The sequence below is a fragment of the Nelumbo nucifera genome, chromosome 8, assembly GCF_055504915.1.
Source record: "Nelumbo nucifera cultivar China Antique chromosome 8, China Antique-T2T, whole genome shotgun sequence".
In the NCBI taxonomy this organism is placed as follows: Eukaryota; Viridiplantae; Streptophyta; class Magnoliopsida; order Proteales; family Nelumbonaceae; genus Nelumbo; species Nelumbo nucifera.
The window spans coordinates 30,831,919-30,850,879 of NC_142656.1; the positions used below are offsets into that span (position 1 = coordinate 30,831,919).

Here is an 18,961-nt window from a genome sequence, read left to right on the forward strand (position 1 = left end):
GGATGGATGGAGTAAGATTTGAATGAATGGTGGGCTACAGTCCAATCTGTGACTATAGATTCTGGTATAACGGTCTGGATTGGAAGCTGCATTCCAAATCGTACATTGGTATTGTTGGAAATTTGGAATTTAAATGTACAAGGTTCGAAACTTCCGTCATTCTTTACGACTCTAAAATACCACGTGTCGTGTTTCGACCAAACCAACGTCGACGCGCTGGCGGGAACTGAATAAACAATTATTTTTCTCTATTTATTTTTGACACCCCAAAAATATAAAATATTACGAAATAGTTCTTTTATTTTGGTCGAAGAAAAATAGAAGACACCTTTCCAAGCCACAGCTTTCTCTCTGTTTGCTTTTTCTTGCCTCTTTGCCTGTCTTTAACGCCTCAATTTGGATTTTGGAGCCTTTTTATTCCTCAATTCGCGGCGTTGTTTTCGAATTCTCGCCCTAAATCCGATCAACAACCCAATATCGGCGCTGGATTCTTCTCGAAGTTAGCCAATTACAGGCCTCTAGGTTTTCAGAAAGATACCAATCAGTTATTTTTGAGAATTCTAGGCCGAAGAGATGAGCTTCCAGGATCTCGAATCTGGTCGGCTTTTGGCTTCGAGGCGTGATTACATCAATGGGAAGCAGGACTCGACGCAGGCCGTTGCTTCCGGCGTGTTTCAGATCAACACCGCCGTCTCCACGTTTCAGCGCCTCGTTAATACCCTCGGGACTCCCAAAGATACGCCGGAGCTCCGGGAGAAGCTGTGAGTTCTGTTGCTGCATGTCCCCCTCCACCAATCGTTTTATTTATTTTTTCTCTTTCTTTACATATGCCGAATTACAAGTTGAATTGGGTTGAATTATCCTGTGCGTTTGGTGGCATCTTAACTAGTTCTCCTGCTGTTTTTCCTAAGTATTTGTTTTGCTATTGTGGATGATATTGAGTTGTGGAGGGAGAAGTAATAATTCTGTATACGACATAGCATTCAGTTTAATCTAGAACATAATACTTTTTTTTTTTACATATTGATAGAATATTTGTAGCCAAAAGATTGAGAGTGTGTGATCGTATTGATTTCTGTATTTCTATGTTTTGAAAACTAGAAAGAAAAAGTAGCTTGAGCTGAGCCAAATTTCTGAGCAGCAAAGATTCTTGATTAATGCACCAACAAGTGGGAGCCGTGGTGGATATTGCTGAAACACAACCAACCTTTTAGTTCAACGGCTAGGATTTTAACCTTTCTGTGATCCAGAACATTTTTCAATAGAAGAATATAATGAAAATAATTCAACTGATAACTTTTGATTGAAAAGGGCTAATGACAAAAATGTTATGATTGTAGCTAACAAATCCATCCAAGAGTTGATACTAATGGTTTAGATGTGGTTGTTGTAGATGTTGTTGGCTATATGTGAACTTTATGGGAAGTGTGACTTTTCTAGACTCTACTATCATCCCTTTCCTTTTGATCAGTGGTATCTATACTATATTCTAAAATGCAGTTGTCCACACTATACTCTTCATATTGCTTCCCAACCCCTTTAGAATTTTGTGTTTTTTTTATGAATTTTAAAAATTAAGAAATTAAATATGGGTGTATTTAAGCTCACCCACAACCACTTCAGTTAAGAAACTGAATGTAAGATGGGCATATTTTTAACACCAGTATCACATGGCTCCCTTCTAGTTCAAGTCCAAATACTAAGATAAGGATAATGGTTTTATACCCATACTTCAATTCCTTTTATTTCTTTTTCTTTTCCTCCCACTGTTACCTTTTTATTATGTGAATCCCCATTATATCTTTTCCTAAGCATGAAGCTCTCTTTGTCTTTCAAACCTGGTGTATAACATTTAATCCTGCTCTTTGAGTTGAGCCTAAAGTTTGTTGATATATGTCAAGTACTAATTGTCATTCAGGGTAGACATGCTACTGCAGTATGTCTCATTTGCATCCATGGAGATGTCATTCAGGGCCCATGTACTGTTTCCTGACCTTGATGTCATAAGAATCAGGACCGGCTCGCTTTATCATATTGAGTGAACCGTATGTCTCATTTGGTAAGAGGAATTGATTATCCCATTCCACTTTCTCATCTGGTCACACCAGCCAATTTTTCAAATCACTCTGAGAATTGCAATGGATAAGATTATTCCTCAAAGAAATGATTAGAGGAATCAGTACTCTCAATTTCTGTATTTAAGGGAAACACTTCAATCTGAGGGAGAAAGCTTCCTTGAATTGGGGGGTGATTCTCAAAATGATTTCTGATGTGGCAGAGACATGTCTGATGTTAAAAAAACCCAAGTGCATATGTTTTGAGAAAATGCCATGTCAGTGTTATTTCACCCAAACATGTTTTTTAGAGAAATCAGTGATTTCCCAAATGCCGCAAAATCAATGATTTCTGAGGAATTTCTTTAGGAATCAATTTCTCTTACCGAACATCTTAGTTGTGCCTTTTGATTCTTAGATCCTGTTTGTTTGCACCTTAACCATACCTTATAGCTATTTGGGTAAGCATATTTATATCGATGGATGATATCCATGGATAAAATCATAAAAAAGTTGGGTCTTAAGATAAAAGGATAACCAAGTCATTTTAAATTTTTAATAAGATATTATAAAGTTAACTTGGGGGTTTTTAGAAAGTTTGAGGGGTCAATCATCATTTTGTGAAAGGATATTAAAGGCACATTTTTTTTATTGTAGCATCTCCAGCTAGTGTAGAAAAAGATTGCTTCAGCTTTACTTGAGAAACTGCTTCATTATCTCAATTTAAAATTTCCCTAACTTGGCCTTTTTCTCCATATCCAAATGACTAATTAAGCTGCTTTTGGCTTTGAAAGCATGAAAAACCATAAAAGTCCAGTGAAGATACTCCCAAATGCAGTCTTAAGCAGTTATTGCTTGTGTTCTAAACTCCACAATCAGTCCTTGGGAAGCTGAAAGATTTTTGATAGAGATTGTCTATGACTGCTGGGGTTTTAATTGTGGGGAAATTCATCATGAGTTCTATGGAAGTAAGTCTGGCGGATTTGCTGCCTTCTTTTGAAATTCCTTAAATGATTTGATTTTGAATTCCCATACTTATACAGCACTCCCTCTCGATCTTGCCAGAATTGTGGGCTTGATGGATGTGATCCTGCTCAATTAATTGATGACAGTGACAGAGTTGTGCTTTCCATGGATTACATCCCTAGGCACCAGTTGTCTTCCATCATACACAGATGCAGTAAGCTTATTGTCCATTGTGAAGCACCTTTATAAGTTTACAGCTTGATACCATGCTTCCCTATTTATTAATGTTGTCTCTGCTATTTGGTGAACCTACATTTTTAACATACTGGTTCTTGTCCTCTATGACCTTATTACCTAGATATTGGAGGTACATTGACTTTGTTGAGCTGTAGCAATGGGCTAATTATATAAAAAAGAACTCTTGCTTGAAATAGATACAGAAGATCTTATGTTCAGAAATTCTAGGTTTTCTTGACATTGGCCAATGCAAAGTTGATTGGTAGAATACTTCTCACAAAGTTCCATTTACATTAACATTGGAATGAACTCCACTTTTGTTGCTTTCATACCAAAGAAAGCCGGGGCCTCTCACTCAGCCTATTAGCTTGGTAGGTAGTCTTTACAAGATTATTGCTAAAGTCCTTTCTCTCAGACTCAAGGAGGTCCTCCCTTTATTTCCCTAGAGCAAGGAGCATTCATTAATGGCAAGCAGATAACTGATCCAATCTTAATTGCAAATGAGTGTGTTTAGGACCTGAAAAGGACAAAGAAAAAAGGCTGGGTGTGCAAACTAGATTTGAAGCCTATGATAGGGTGGGTTGGAGTTTTTTAGAGGAGGTACTAAGGATTGATGAGAGGTGAAGAAAATGGATTAAGGTACTAAGGATTGATGAGAGGTGAAGAAAATGGATTAAGGGATGCTTATAGTTGTGTAATTCCTCAATCCTAATGAACATAGTGCTTAAAAATTTCTTTCTAGCCAAGAAGGGCTTTAGGCAAGGTGACCCTCTCCCACCCTTCCTCTTTATACAAACAATAGATGTTTTGAGCAGACTTCTCTCTAGAGCTGATGATAGAGGTCTATTAAAAGGACCTTGGGTGGGGAGGAAGTGATGGCCTTGCATTTGTTATTTATGGATTGAAATATTGTTTTCTATGGGACTAGTGATGAATATGCTGTGAGTCATTTACTATTGCTAGTACAATGCTTTGGAATAATTTCCAACCTCAAAGTTATCCTCTCCAAAAGTTGTTTAGTGGGTATTAATCTAGATCAGGGAGTGGTAGAGTGTTTTGCTTCTTAGGGTGTGTGGTTTCCTTGTGGCCTTTGTGTTACTTATAGGTTATCTTTAGGAGGCAATCCCAAGTCACATAACTTTTGGAATCCTGTAGTGTATATAAATTTACCAAAAAGTTGGATTCTTGGAAAAGGAACTATATCGCTTTAGAAGGGAGATTCACCCGAATTAGGTCCACTCTTGCCATTTTGCCCTTCACTTCCTTCCCTATTCAAGATCCTAGCTGTAGTAGCAAAGAGATTCGAGAAGATCATGAAGAGCATTTTTGGGAAGCTAGGAGAATCCTGAAAGATATACCTTATAGACTTGAGAATGGTGTGTACAAGAAAGAACAATGGAGATCTAGAGGTGGGTGAAATTGTGAGGAGGAATTTGTCTGTTATGGGTAAGTGGCTATGGAGATTCTTCCTCAAGATGAAGACAAACTAGAATCAGAGATTCTCCCTCGCTGCCAGTTATGACTATGTCATCCACATAAAGCACTAGCAAAATCTTTTCGGCTTTAGAATCATAGCTAAACATTGAGTGGTCAACTTGACATTGTCTCATTCCGTACTCTTTCACTACTTCACTGAACTTGCCAAACCAAGCAACGGGGGAGTGTTTGAGCCCATAAATTGCCTTCTTGAGTTTACACACCTTACCATCCTCCCCCTGAGCAATAAACCCTAGTGGTTGCTCCATGTACACTTCCTCTAGAAGATCTCCGTGGAGGAAGGCATTTTTAATGTCAAGCTGAAACAGGGGCCAATCATGCATTGTTAATGAAATCAAAACACGAATTGAGCCAATCTTAGCAATAGGGGAAAAAGGTTTCCACATAATCCACACCATATAGTTGAGAATATCCTTTGGCAGCCAGTTCGGGCTTTCAACCGTTCCACTCTCCCATATGATAGATATTTAACAGTATACACCCATTTACAACCAACAACATGCTTACCTGGAGGAAGATTGGTGAATTCCTACGTGTGATTGTGTTGAAGTGCAGAGAGTTCCTTTTCCATAGCTTGACGCCACCCTAGTGAGGTAAGAGCCTCCTAGACATTCTTAGGAATAGACGCAGAAGATAATAGAGAAACAAATTGGCGATGTGAAGCGGAAGGGTGAGAGACAAAAACATAATTGGTTATAGGATGCAAAGTACAACTACGCTTACCTTTCCACAATGCAATAGGAAGATCAAGTTCAGAAAGCAACTCTGGTGTACTTTGCATCCTATAACCAATTATGTGTACCTTTCCACATTCTTAGGAGTAGACACAAAAGATAACAGAGAAACAAATTGGCGATGTGAAGCGGAAGGGTGAATGTGTACCTTTCCACATTCTTAGGAGTATACACAGAAGATAACAGAGAAACAAATTGGTGATGTGAAGCGGAAGGGTGAGAGACAAAAACATAATTGGTTATAGGATGCAAAGTACAACTACACTTACCTTTCCACAATGCAATAGGAAGATCAAGTTCAGAAGGCAACTCTGGTGTAAAAGAAACTAGATCTGTAGACAAAGTAGAAGTTGGAGGAGGTGCTGGTCTTTGTTGGTGAGTATACACTTGGCGGATTGGTGGTCATTCAGTATGATTCTGCACTGGAGGAGGTGGAGACTCGGTCACAACAAGAACAACAGGAATGGGATCATCAACTGGAAGAGGAACCTCTACGGGAGAGAGAGACATATCAGGACCTGAGAAGAATGGCACAGACTCAAAAAATGCAACATCAGGGCAAACAAATGACTTCCGAGTAATGGGGTTGTAACATTTATACCCTTTCTAAGTCCTAGAGTAGCCAAGGAAGATACACTTAATCGAGCATGCATCCAACTTATCTAAACCAGGGCCAAGATTATGAACAAAGCACACACATTTGAAGATCCTGGGAGTCGAGGGATATGGAGACAGAGTGGGAAACAAAATAGAAAACGGAGAACGACTGCCAAGAATGAATGAAGGCATGTGACTAATGAGGAAACAAGCTGTAAGCACTGCATCATTCCAAAAACGTTTAGGAACATTCATATGATGAGAAGGGACCAAGCTGTTTCAAGTAAATGTCGGTTCTTCCTCTCAGCCACCACATTTTGTTGGGGGATGGATGCATAGGAGGTCTAATGAATAATGCCATGTTTCTCCAAATACTGTTGAAATGAAGTAAGGAAATACTCTCTACCATTGTCTGAATGAAGAATTTTAATTGGAACACCAAGTTGTGTACGTATCTCAACATGAAATTTTTGGAAAATGAAGAATAAGTCACTCATTTCTTTCATTAAATAAATCCATGTCATTCTTGAACAGTCATCAACAAAAATAACAAAGTACTTGTAACGATTATAGGACTCAATTCTAATCGGACCCCAGACATCTGAATGGGCTAAAGCAAAAGGACTCAACATACGACTATCAACTCTGGGACGAAAGGAAACCCGATGGTGTTTCTCATACTGACACGACTCACACTACAAGGAAGACCATCAACTCAATGATGGAACAAGTAGCTTGAGAGCTTTAAGAGATGGATGACCAAGTCTGCAATGCTACTGGAGAGGAGCCAATGAAGTCTGAAGTGCAACTGTGGATCCACCACCATCAACCAAAACTTCTGCCAATTCAAACCATCACTGCATCAAGCTCTTCTCTTCCGCCCACTCAACACCAAAAGACAGAGAAGCAAACAAAAATTCTTGGGGGAGAGTGTAGTCGGATGCTTCTATTCTTTGGTTACCGCTGAATAGAAAGAAGAGATTCCAGATCTTCTCTTCTCTCCCTCAACTCCTTATGGTTATAAGAGGATTTTTCAAACTTTCAAAAAAGGATTCTTTTTTATTTAATTTTTAATTAAAAATTAAACCAAAAACTTTCAAAAGGATAAACTTGGAATTATGAAAAGAATTTGATGCAGCACGATCTGGGCACTCCTAGTTGGCTGGGACTTGGCTCCTAGCTGTGACGGACGACACCTGAGAGGAAGAGGAAAGTGAAGGGTTCTTGGGGAGCTCTCCTGGCGGGAACAACCCAATGAAGTCTGAAGTGAACTGTGGATCCACCAGCTTCATGCCCTCCACCAATCTTCTTCCCCGTCTTGAGATCCTGAAAAGCACAAGAGGAAGGGTAAAAAGTGATAGAACAATTGAGAGACTTGGTTAGTTTACTAACAGACATAAGATTGAATGGAAAATTAGGTATATATAACGCAAAAGACAAGGGAAGAGATGCAGTGTCAACATTACTAACACCATAAATGGGGGAAGTAGAACCATTGGCTAGGGTAACATTATGTGATGTGGAGGTTTGAGAAAGGGAGGAAAACACACCTGGAGTCCCGGTCACGTGATTAGAGGCTCAAGAGTCAATTATCCAGGGGGAAGGTTTTGATGCTAGGCAAGCCATACCTGAATGAGCAAGGGTGGCAATATTCTGTTGTGAAGTAGCTTGAAGGAACCTCTCATACTCATCTCTTGGGACACTCATCATCTCCTTCTCGAAAGTAGTTATAGATGTAGAAGGTGTTGGATCAACCGGCTGATTATCATTGACTTCACTGCCACCAACAACGACATGATTGGCCCATGTGGAGGGTGGCTCATGTAGATCATAACAGAAATTAATTGTGTCCATCCATTCCATAGTGTGTACATTTCCTAGTAGTGCTTTCTCTTCCTCAATCACGGCCTCCCCTTGAATCACGACCTCCACCAATACCATGACTATGACCGAACATGAGGTTATCACGACTCCCTTGAACTGTATGACGTCTTGCTCTGTTTCCATAAGCTCCTCCTTGTGCTCCAACAATTGTTGATCTAGTAGAAGTTATGGTACCCTTTGTGTGTCCAAGAGAGATCCTATGTAGACGGGCAAACACTTCCTCTAGAGTGGGAAGGGCAGATCCACCCAATATCTGTGCTCTGATAGGTTCATATTTTGATTTCAACACTACTAAGAACCGTGTAACATCAAGTTGCTCCCTTTGTTGTTGCTGAATTTTGACATCTGGAGTTAAGGGATGATAGACATTAAGTTCATTCTGAAGATTTCTCATACTGGCATAATACTCTTAAAGGGTCTAATTTCCCTGCTGCAAACTGAAATACTCCTTATAAAGCTGATAGACTCTCGTAGTATTGTCTTGGCCAGAATAGAGTTTCTTAGCATGCTCCCATATCTCCTTTGCTATATCTAAGAACATAAAATTGACACTGATTTTGGGTTCCATACTGTTGCACAACGGCACAACCACGTCATGATTTGAGCATCTTCCTGCTCCTAGTCACTAAAACCCGGAGATTCAGCTATAGGTTTCTCCTCCCTCAAATGTTTTACCTTCTTCTTGGCCTTAAGAAACACTTTCACTGACTTAGCCCATGGCACATAGTTTTCACCGTTGAGTTTAATGGATGTCATCTGCACATTTAAAAATCTAAGGAAATCATCACACTCGATTTCTGGTCACCACTGACATCTCCTATTGTCATCATCAAGATTTCAATTCAAGAAACTGGTTCTGCCCTTCTAGAAAAAAAATTATCAGTCCAGACACACCTGCTGTTGTTATTTGAATACTACACCAGTTCACTCACCACCTTACAGTACCTCCTCATCCAACCACCACGATACTACCTAAACACACATTCGGCCACTGCTGTCGGCATAAAAAAACACTTCTAATAACACAAGCCACAATTTGATAAGAAATCCCTCTTGAAACTGCTCGGTAGAGGGTTCAAACCACTACAAACATAATCACGACCACTAGGGCTGTCACACATGGTGACAGCAGTCCAAAAACCACCAACTAGGGCTGTTGCACTCCTCTCTCACCTGTAATCCAGACCACAGTAACACTAGGAGAACCAGAATAAGTTACCGCAGACCTCTATAGATCACCACAGCCTTCTCTTGCCCTTAATCCAGGTTGTGCAGCCCAGAAAAAAATAAAAGGAAAGAAAGGGAGGACTGGTCGTAGTACCAAGAACTTGAAGCTGTAGTTTTCTTCTCTCCTGTTTATTGCTCTGATACCATGTGTTGATAGCTCAATCGAACCAGGTTCAGAGATATAGAAAAGAGAAAGAGAGAAGAAGAAGAGAAGAAGAGAAGAGGAAGAAGGAGAGAACTGTCGTACTGAGAAGACAAAAAGACTCTCCCATCTGACCATATATATATATATATTGTCAATGCATGATACAATGTCTAATATGCCCCTACTTAACTATGAGACACGTAACTTAACACAGTACAAATAGACAAAGCACATCTTAACTTATGATAAAAAGACAGAAATACCCTTCCTTAGCCAACTCTAACAGCTCCATTTGTAGCTTCTATACCCAACGTTTCATTCATCAGGACTCTTATGCAGTCAAACTCTGCAGCAGACGGTTTAGTTAGGAGTTCTTTCCAATACAGGGTTTAGATGAGCCTGATGGGGTATGTTTGTATCTATTTTATCATTGTATTTATATATGTAATTGGTACTTACATGTTTCTTCTCCTGGATTTTGTGGAGCTCTATGTATTTTAATGTTTTCTCCTTTCTGAAAGTTTCTTCTTAAGAAAATGTCTCTTTGTTCTTTTCTTTTCTTTTTTCTTTTTTTTTCTTCCATCTGTTGACATGAGATATGAAACAGTATGCTATAAAAGAAGTCAAAAGAAAAGAAGATTTATAGAAACAAATATAGTGACTTGCAGTTTTACTAAGGGATAAATAAAGCCAAGAATAAAAAAAAGAGACAGGATGATCAAAATCTGAAAGATAGAGATATGAAAAGCTTGATGCTTGAAATCCACTAATTTGCATTCCTTTTGTCTGGTTTGGGTAGCTATTTTAGCTACTATTTTTTTAAATGATCATTCTTTTTATTTGATCCGTATGAGAATTCAATTTAGTATCGTCAAATGCAAAATTTTCTACATGGCTCTTGCTTGTGTTTGTAATTTTAAATACACAAATCATTTGAGAAACACAACACCTCCTACTTGAGACATTTTATTTGCTTTTAATTGACTGAATTTTGTTTTCTTCAAATAACAATGGATTGTTTAATTATTGCATGATGAACCTTTTTTTTCCTTGAGTGATATTTGTAATATATTCATATGTTTCACAGGCATAAGACAAGGCTACATATTGGGCAGTTAGTGAAAGACACTTCAGCAAAACTTAAACAAGTTAGTGAAACAGACCAGAGTAGCAAAGTTAGTGTAAGTTCAGATGCATTTTTCTTCTGTTATATAATCTCAAATGGGTTTCTCTTTACTTCCAGATTTTCCTGGTAGAGACAAGATGATTGTGGTTAGTGACTAGAAAGGTTTAAAATGTCAGTCATCCAAATATTGAAAACATGTCAGAAATGTCAGAAATATTGTATGAAAATTTTGTAAAAGTTATAGACATGTTGGGAACATTGCGAAATATGCAATAATATATAATGATATTTTATGAAATGATGAAAGAAGATCAACCAAAAATCTATTACACAAACGAAAACTAAGATTTAACTTAATGTTTGAAACGAATTTCAAGCTGGCTCAAAGTGGTAATCATGTCCATTAGGCAGGCAATGACATTGCTAGTCAATTTTTATGTCCACTAGGAAATGTTAGTTCACTAGGAAATATATGTTATAATATTGTTACCAACTTATGTTATAATACCATCTCTTGTACTCCACATGGTGTCCACTAGGAAATGTTAGTTCTAGTAAAATTTTGTGTCAGTAACTATGGAAATGGAAATATTAGGAAATATATGGACATTTGAAACCATGGTGACTAGCATGTTGAGGCAGGTTCACATCTGATTGAGCATTATCAACTGTGTTCAAAGCTTTGATCCTCCCCAGACCAAACCCATCATCTGTTAGAGAAGAACACTCCTCTTCCGTACTAAACCTCCACCACTACTTTCCAAGGAAGGCAGTGTTCAAAGCTCTGATCCTCATACCAAGCCCACCATCTGTTAGAGAAGATCACACATTCTTCCATTGAACTAGGTGCACCTTAGGTCTTCCTTCCAACCCTTCTTTTGATGGATGAAAGAGAATTTTATTATCAAAAGATGAAAACATTGCAAATAGCCTAAGGAGAGGCATGAGATGCGACCTCTCCTTATAAAGCGGATATAGGTACATAGTGCTCGCTCAGACCCTCAGACATCAAGATTAACACCGCAAAGTTGCGTGCGAACAACCCACAGCCAATCCCCATGCTGCGATGAACCTGCAACACACCATCAACCCTGCGATGAACTCACGTGTATCGCAAAACTGCGATAAACCTGCAGTCCACCGGGCCTACTCGGTGCCCGAACCAAAGGAAACCATGATCGAACCCATCCAAGGGCCTCAAGCCTACTCGAACGTGTGATGAACCTATGCCCACCAAAGCGTGTGAAAAACCAGCAACTTACAAGCCCACTCGCGACCCAGATCAAGAGAAACCCAGGCCAAGCCCATGGCGAGGCCCACGTGCGCCCGGAGGCACATGGAACCTGCGACAGCAAAAAGATGTGGCAAAACGCCACGTGGAGTCAGCAAAGCGGCGCCCGCCAAGCGATGATGTCATCAATGCCATGTCAATTAAGTTAAACCGTGCAAAAGGTAGTAGCACACGTGAGTGATGAGGAATCTTGAGGAGAGGGAAAGCCAATCCTCGGGAAGATCCTCATGAGACACGTGGTGAAAGCGAAACCAATATTCCCTTTCCCGATACGTTGCAAATACTCTTATCTCCTACCTTTTAGGATCTTAGGATCTCCCCCATAAATAGAGATCCTCTTCGTATTGAAATTTATTCAATCCTTAGCATTTGGCACCCATCACTCAAGCACACTCTCTCTCCGCTCCTTTGCCTCAGCATCTTTAACCCCAAAAGCCTATTCCCCTACTCACCGGGCCTCTCTCTGTCTTTCAAAGAGACCACTCCCCAACCAAGCCTTACCCCACCTACAGCGGGAATTACTTCAAACCAAGAAAACACATTACAAAGCATCCCAGTACAACTGTTCCCTATTGGCCACTTGTTTAGCAAGACAATCAGCTAAAGCATTTGCTGACCTGCCCAACCAATGTAAGCTACCATTCATATTCCTTGTTAACTAGTTAGTTTTCCTGAAGATGCCCCTGTAGCACCATATGACTGAAACCGGATCTGTCAACCACCCCACGACTTTGAAATCTCCTTCAATTATTAGGTTCTCCATTCCAAGTTGGTTTGCTACCTGAATGCTGTGTATAGCCACTAGTAATTCAGCCCTATTAGAGTCTCCTATTTCCATTAGGCAACAAGGCTAAAATGTTTCTGCCCTTATCTTCTCAATACCCCTCCTATGCCAGAAGGGCCTGGGTTGCCCAGCTTCTTCCATCAAAATTCAGCTTTACACAACCTTCAGGAGGACTCCACACTGTAGTAATCCTATCCTTCTTGGAAAAGCTATTTGCCAGGGCTAACCAATTCCTCCAAAGATCATTGAAGGAAAAGGGTTAAAAGGAGTCCAAAGATCTTAACCAATGAATTGCCCTAGTAAAAGATGCAATCCTTGACATTTAGGAAGCTTCTTACCTCTGTAGTTAGGTTCCACCTGCATCCAAACACCGCAAAGATCCCATTCCAAATAGCAACAACAAAGAATAGATAAAAGTAAGTGGGAACAATCCTCACCATTAGCCCTGCAAAGTATACACCAAGTAGGGGGGACAACACATGAAAGGCCTTTTCTTCTACAAGCGGTCTAAAATATTTATTTTTCTACAAAACACCTCCCAGCAAAACACAATAATTTTAGGGGAAACAGGCCTAGTCTAAATCTCCTTAACTAGGAAGCCTGACTACACAAAAAAAGAGCAAATGGACTTAAAGAAGAATTTGGTCCCCCCATCCAAAAGGTTACTTGTGTCTTCCTTCCAACCCTTCCATAAAATGTTTTACATTTTTGTTCCAATTTTCCAGCTCCGCTGCAGGTATGGGAATAATGACAAGTAGTAAATGTGAAGAGAAGAGAGAACAATCCAGATTAATGTTAGCTTTTGTTTGGTTGCCCCTTAGATGAATATTTGGTCTTCCAAGTAGCCAGTCTCTGATCTATTACTCCAGTATGGGATCCCAAATAACATTTGAGATGCATTTTCCCCTAATGGCAATCCCAAATATGCCATTATATATTGGAAAAACCTTGTGCTTATGTCCCTTAAAACCTTTAAAAATCTTGTATATTGAATAACTTTCTATTGAATTGTTATTTTTTGTAGATGGATGCTTCTTTTAATATGGAGTTCTTGTGCTTAAATGTTCAAATTGCAGGCAAGCAAGAAGATTGCTGATGCTAAGCTTGCAAAAGATTTCCAGGCAGTTCTTAAAGAGTTTCAGAAGGCACAACGGCTTGCAGCTGAGAGGGAAACAGCATACACCCCTTTCATTCCCCAAGCAATACTTCCTTCCAAGTAATTGTTGAAACTATTTCCCCTCCCTCAAGTGAATGCAGAACAATATCTATGTGTAATATAATGGTTTTATGTCAAGAGATGAGCATAGCTGTCAAGTTAAAAATAGTTTCTGAAACATGATAGGTTGGAAATATCAATCAATTCATTTTAATCTAGTGGATTAATGTTTGGTGGTGATGAAAATACGATGGTTCTGTTTGGTTTAGATGCATATTGTCCCTAATATTATTCTTTTAATCATTTTGATACAATTATTCTGTTTGATTTAGATGTAAATATTTTTCTAAGATTATGCTTTTAATCATTTTTGATACAGCTACACTGCGAGCGAGCTTGACATAACTTCAGATAAGAGCCCTGAAGAGCGTGCTCTTCTTGTAGAGTCTAGAAGGCAAGTTTAGCTCCTGATCTGTATTTGTTGGTATGCTAGTTTATACATTGATTTTTCTGTTCTTCATACTAAAAATATTATTATCATATCATTATCAATGCTCATCAAACTAGTTGCAATGGCCTTGTGTTTCTTCCTTCACCTAAATTGTGTTTTATGTTCTTTTGGATGTGGTTCTTATAATGAGGTTCAATGAAATGATCCACAAAGAAAAGCATATGCACATGACCTTCAAATTAAAAAAGATGAGGTAGAGAGGTAATAGGAGAAATTGCAGGTGAGAAGGCACATGATAAATTGGTCAGAGGAAAACACTCCAAAGAAAAAAACAACCAAGCTTAGCTGAGGTTTTTGTTGGAAAACTTCAAAAATTCCAGTTTTTGCCATGCCAATATTCTGGTATTGGAATTTAAATCCTCGCTTGTGAGCCACGGGATCCTGCCTGTGGATTGCTATATGATCACACAGTATCAGTTCAATGGTCATTTAAAGGCAAAGTTTGTAACTTCTCTTCAGTGTTACCAATGTTTCAACTAATTATTGACTAGTCAGTTGAGGGCCAGATAACTGCATCACTAATTAGTCGGTCAATACTCATGATTGGTTGCCTAGGATGACTAAATATTGACTAGTTCAACTAATTGATTAACCTAACATGGTCAACCACAAAACCATTTTTAAGCTTTATTTGTCTGTTTTTATTTCTAATTGTTTGAAATGATATAAAATAATTTTTACATTTTTTTCATATTGATGCTGTTACTTTATATATTTGTCTGTGATAAAACAGTATTGGATGATGGTATATAAAATAAAAAACATAAAAATAAAAGAAGGCAGTGGAGAAGTTCTTTTAAGCTTTCTTCTACTCAATGGTGTGTTGGTGTGGAGTTACCACAAATAAAGGGCACATTAAATAGTCAAGGTTGCACTTTTTCTTTGTTTGCAAAACAAAGACTGTAAACTAAATGCTAAATGTCACTTTTCTTGCATAATTACTGTCTATATTAACTTATTTATGAAATTGCATCAATATCTTAATGTAGAACATATCTTTGTTTTCTTAATCAACTAGTCATCACGTCAACTCATTGCTTCACTGTATTGATAGCACTGCTTTTATTGAACATATATATCTTGCCACCTTCAACCCCTTATGGTGGGACAAGGCTTTGTTGAGTTTATTTGAGTTGAGAAGTCTTGCCACCACATTTATCCAATCAATTGGCTAGTTCATTACACTTCCTTGGTTTTAGGAGAGGTCATGTACTCTGAAAACTTTTTCTACCTACTCTTCTATGGAGGAAACCATAACCAACTATTCAGCCCAGACCTACCTTTGATATTGTTGTTAGGACTTAGGGTTGTTTATTCTAGATATATTATCATCAGGAGTACTTGTGTAATTTTTTAATCTTTTAAACACCCTAATATATAAGTCAGCTTGAGGATTGCCACTGACATCTTTTGCCAAACATTCTCTTTCCCTCTTGGGCCTTGTTTGTTTGTAATAGTGCAGCTTATCTGGGTAAGTGCACTTACCTAGGTAAATGTTACCTAGGAAACATTTACTTGGGTAAGTGCACTTACCCATGTTTTGATTTTCAGGATTCCCAGGTAAATAATAAAAGGACATTTCTACCCACAAAAAGTAACTATTAAAATGGGTAAAATGGTCCCATCATGTTTTGTAAAAATTTCTCCTAGATGGGAAAGTTACTTACCCACCTGGGAGATGGGTAAGTCTTACCCAGGAAAATAAGGGTAACTTTACTGCAGGGCCCATTGCTTAATGCAAAAAGAACATAGGAAAGTTGGTCAATGGGAAAAAGATACCCATTGACCAACTTTCCCATGCATATTTACTTGCAAACAAACAGGGCCTTGTTGTTTCTCTTCTCCTTCTCTTCGAATCTACATGGTATTAGAGGAGGATTGACAGAAGTTTGAAGCTCGTATGCAAATTCAAAAGTAGGAGTTTTCTAGTCAAGAATAAGATTCAATGAATGTTAATGGGAGTTAATACCTTAAATATAATACTTAATGCAACGGATTTGAATGAGGAGAAAAGTGGTTGTTTAAGTTACATTTTTAACCTTACAAATAGAGAGCAATCAAATTTAAAAATTGGGGGTATTTTAGACAAACAAAAGTTCCACTCTCATTTACACTTTTAATCAATGATTTAAAAGGTCCGTCTAGGCACATAGGCGAGGCATATTTTATGGTAGGCGCCTTGCCCAAGTCCTAGGCTTCCAAAAGACGTGCACCTGGTGTATCTGATGCGCCTTGTGCCTTGGCCCAGGTGAGTGCCTTTTGAAAATTGTACGTGTTTTTGCTTTTTTTGAACCTACTGGCTGGGCTAGGGGCGAAGCCCCTGGAGCCCTGACCGCACCCTTTGAGGCAAGCCCGACCACGCTGCTCTAGTTTGCTCACTCACCGAAGCTCCGAGAACCCCCCATTTGCTAATGTTGTTCATTCATTCATCTTAACAAAATATCTTATTAAAAGGCAAATAAAATTATAAAATCATTATTTTTGTGTGAGAATTTAGAATTTAAGGCCCTAACATGGACTTGTTTGGGCTTGCCTCGAGGGGCGTGGCACAAAGGTGGCTTGTAGAATTAGGAATGTAATATGTTTTACATCACATTAGCTACTTGAAGTAATGCAATTGAGGAAAAAAAGAGATTGGGTGCTTGACATGCTTGAAAATGCTTTATATGTTTGATTTTATTTTTAAATTTTCATTTGAATATGCTTTACATGTTATGTTTATGAATTTTAATTTTAGATAATTGGTTTTTTAAACCACTAATTTTAAAATTTAAGTTTATATTTCTTATTAATATTATGTTTAGTATTTTTGCATTTTTTTGAATTTTCTAACATTTTTTTATTCTTTAGCATTTTTTTGTATTTTTGCACCTTGCTTCAAAAAGGCATGCACCTTGCCTTGTGCCTTGTGCCTTGTGCCTCAGGCGCAAATTGGCCCTTGCGCCTTGCACTTTTAAAACACTGCTTTTAATAGTAGTATAGATATAGATTTGCCAAAGTAAATGTCATTTTACAAGATTTATATCTTTCCAAATTTATGGAAAAGGATTTATATTTTTCCAAATTTATTATTATTAAATTACTACAATGTGCAGATTTTTCATGGCATATTTTGTTAAAACACATTATCTTACATATTTTAAAGTGTTACACTGTTAATGCAATTACATCTAGAAGTATTTGCTATTGGGCATGCTAGGCATATACAGGTATCTAGGCATAATAGCATGCAACCGCATGAAAGAAGTATGTTGGTAAGTGGGGTAAGTTAACCTTTCTCTCTTTATTGCAACTGTCATTATCTTACTCTATAATTGGAAGTAGTCTCTTTTTAACCAATCAATAAAATTGTTATTTGTTAATTATAAAAAAGAAATGGCGCTTGGTTTCAGAGATTAGCAAATGGTTTAGGTGATTACCTAGCTAAGCAGGGAGTCAATGGACAACATCTTTTCTGGGCTTGTGATATGAAGTGTATGGGTGGGTTGGGAAGCTAGGGCTGTATTGTTCTCACAACCTCTTGTTGTACCCCTTTTAATTAATGAACAAATTTTCATTGTGTCGCTGATAAAAAACATGACACTTGGCTTCAGAAACTAGATATAGAAACATGATATGGGCATAATAAATGGGATACCTGTATCTGTATTTCTGTCAGATTGCAAATGGGAAGTGATTGAAACCATGGAAAATCCTATGAAGCAATCAGTCTTTGAGACAATTCCAAAGTTTAGTGGCAAGGGCAATCAATCTACTTTCCCATGGGCCCTAACCATCAAATAAAGTGTTTAATAATGACTTTGGCAATCTGTGGGTGTTGAGTTTCATATGCAAACACATTGATGCATGTGTCTGTCTACCAGCTATATGTAGAGAAAAGTGGAGCACCTCCAGCCTTGGTAGGGTGCTATCCTGTACAATGTTTCATTAGATAAAAGTTAGAAGTCATTTGTTCTTTGAGTTGACAATTCATTGAAGTGTTGAATATAGGATTTCCTTGTTGGATAATAGTGCAGTAGCTTCAACTTCTATTTGTTTTGTGCTTCAGGCAGGAGGTCTTGTTACTAGATAATGAGATTGTTTTCAATGAGGCCATCATTGAGGAAAGAGAGCAAGGGATCCAAGAAATACAACAACAAATTGGTGAGGTGAATGAGATATTCAAAGATCTGGCCGTACTTGTTCATGATCAGGGAGCAATGATTGGTCAGTTACATCCTTTTTTTTGGGATTGATCTTGTAAAGCTTTGTCTATCATGTTATACTAACTGTAATGAACTTCTGTACTTGCAGAGGAAATTGACTCTCATATTGAAAGATCTCATGGTGCAACTACCGAGGCAAGAAAACAACTTGCAAAAGCATCCAAGACCCAAAGAGCAAATTCATCTCTTGTAAGTTTTACTGAGTTTTGTTTTTAGAAAAATATACCATGGCTCCTGCACCATAGACATCTTGCCTCTCTTGTTTGGACTTTAGGCTGTAGTGTGACATCAATGAAGCAAGATGTTGAACTTGGAAGGCTAATTTACACACACAAAAACACACTCTTATTGAATCCATTATTTAAGTTATTTATGTTTCTCATCATTAAATTCCACTAAATAAATCCATACATAATAATCTTAATAGAATAAAACCTATATTTTAAAACCTACTTGCAAATGAAACTTTTTTTGTTTAATTTTGTCTAAGTGGTAGCTAAGCAGTTCAACCATTTGGATCAAATAGTTCAGCCCATGAGGCCATAAT

General features: G+C 38.1%; 1 protein-coding gene across 1 annotated transcript in view; it reads left to right on the forward strand.

Annotated features, from left to right (window-relative positions):
* Positions 1 to 306: 306 nt before the first annotated feature.
* Positions 307 to 18,961, forward strand: part of LOC104603206 (syntaxin-22-like) — a 28,299-nt gene continuing 9,644 nt past the window's right edge. The window contains exons 1-6 of the mRNA XM_088893447.1: positions 307 to 761; positions 10,429 to 10,522; positions 13,619 to 13,758; positions 14,078 to 14,156; positions 18,262 to 18,415; positions 18,503 to 18,603. Coding sequence (XP_088749573.1) covers positions 574 to 761; positions 10,429 to 10,522; positions 13,619 to 13,758; positions 14,078 to 14,156; positions 18,262 to 18,415; positions 18,503 to 18,603 — 756 coding nt within the window. The 5' untranslated portion in view covers positions 307 to 573. The remainder of the gene's footprint in view (positions 762 to 10,428; positions 10,523 to 13,618; positions 13,759 to 14,077; positions 14,157 to 18,261; positions 18,416 to 18,502; positions 18,604 to 18,961) is intronic.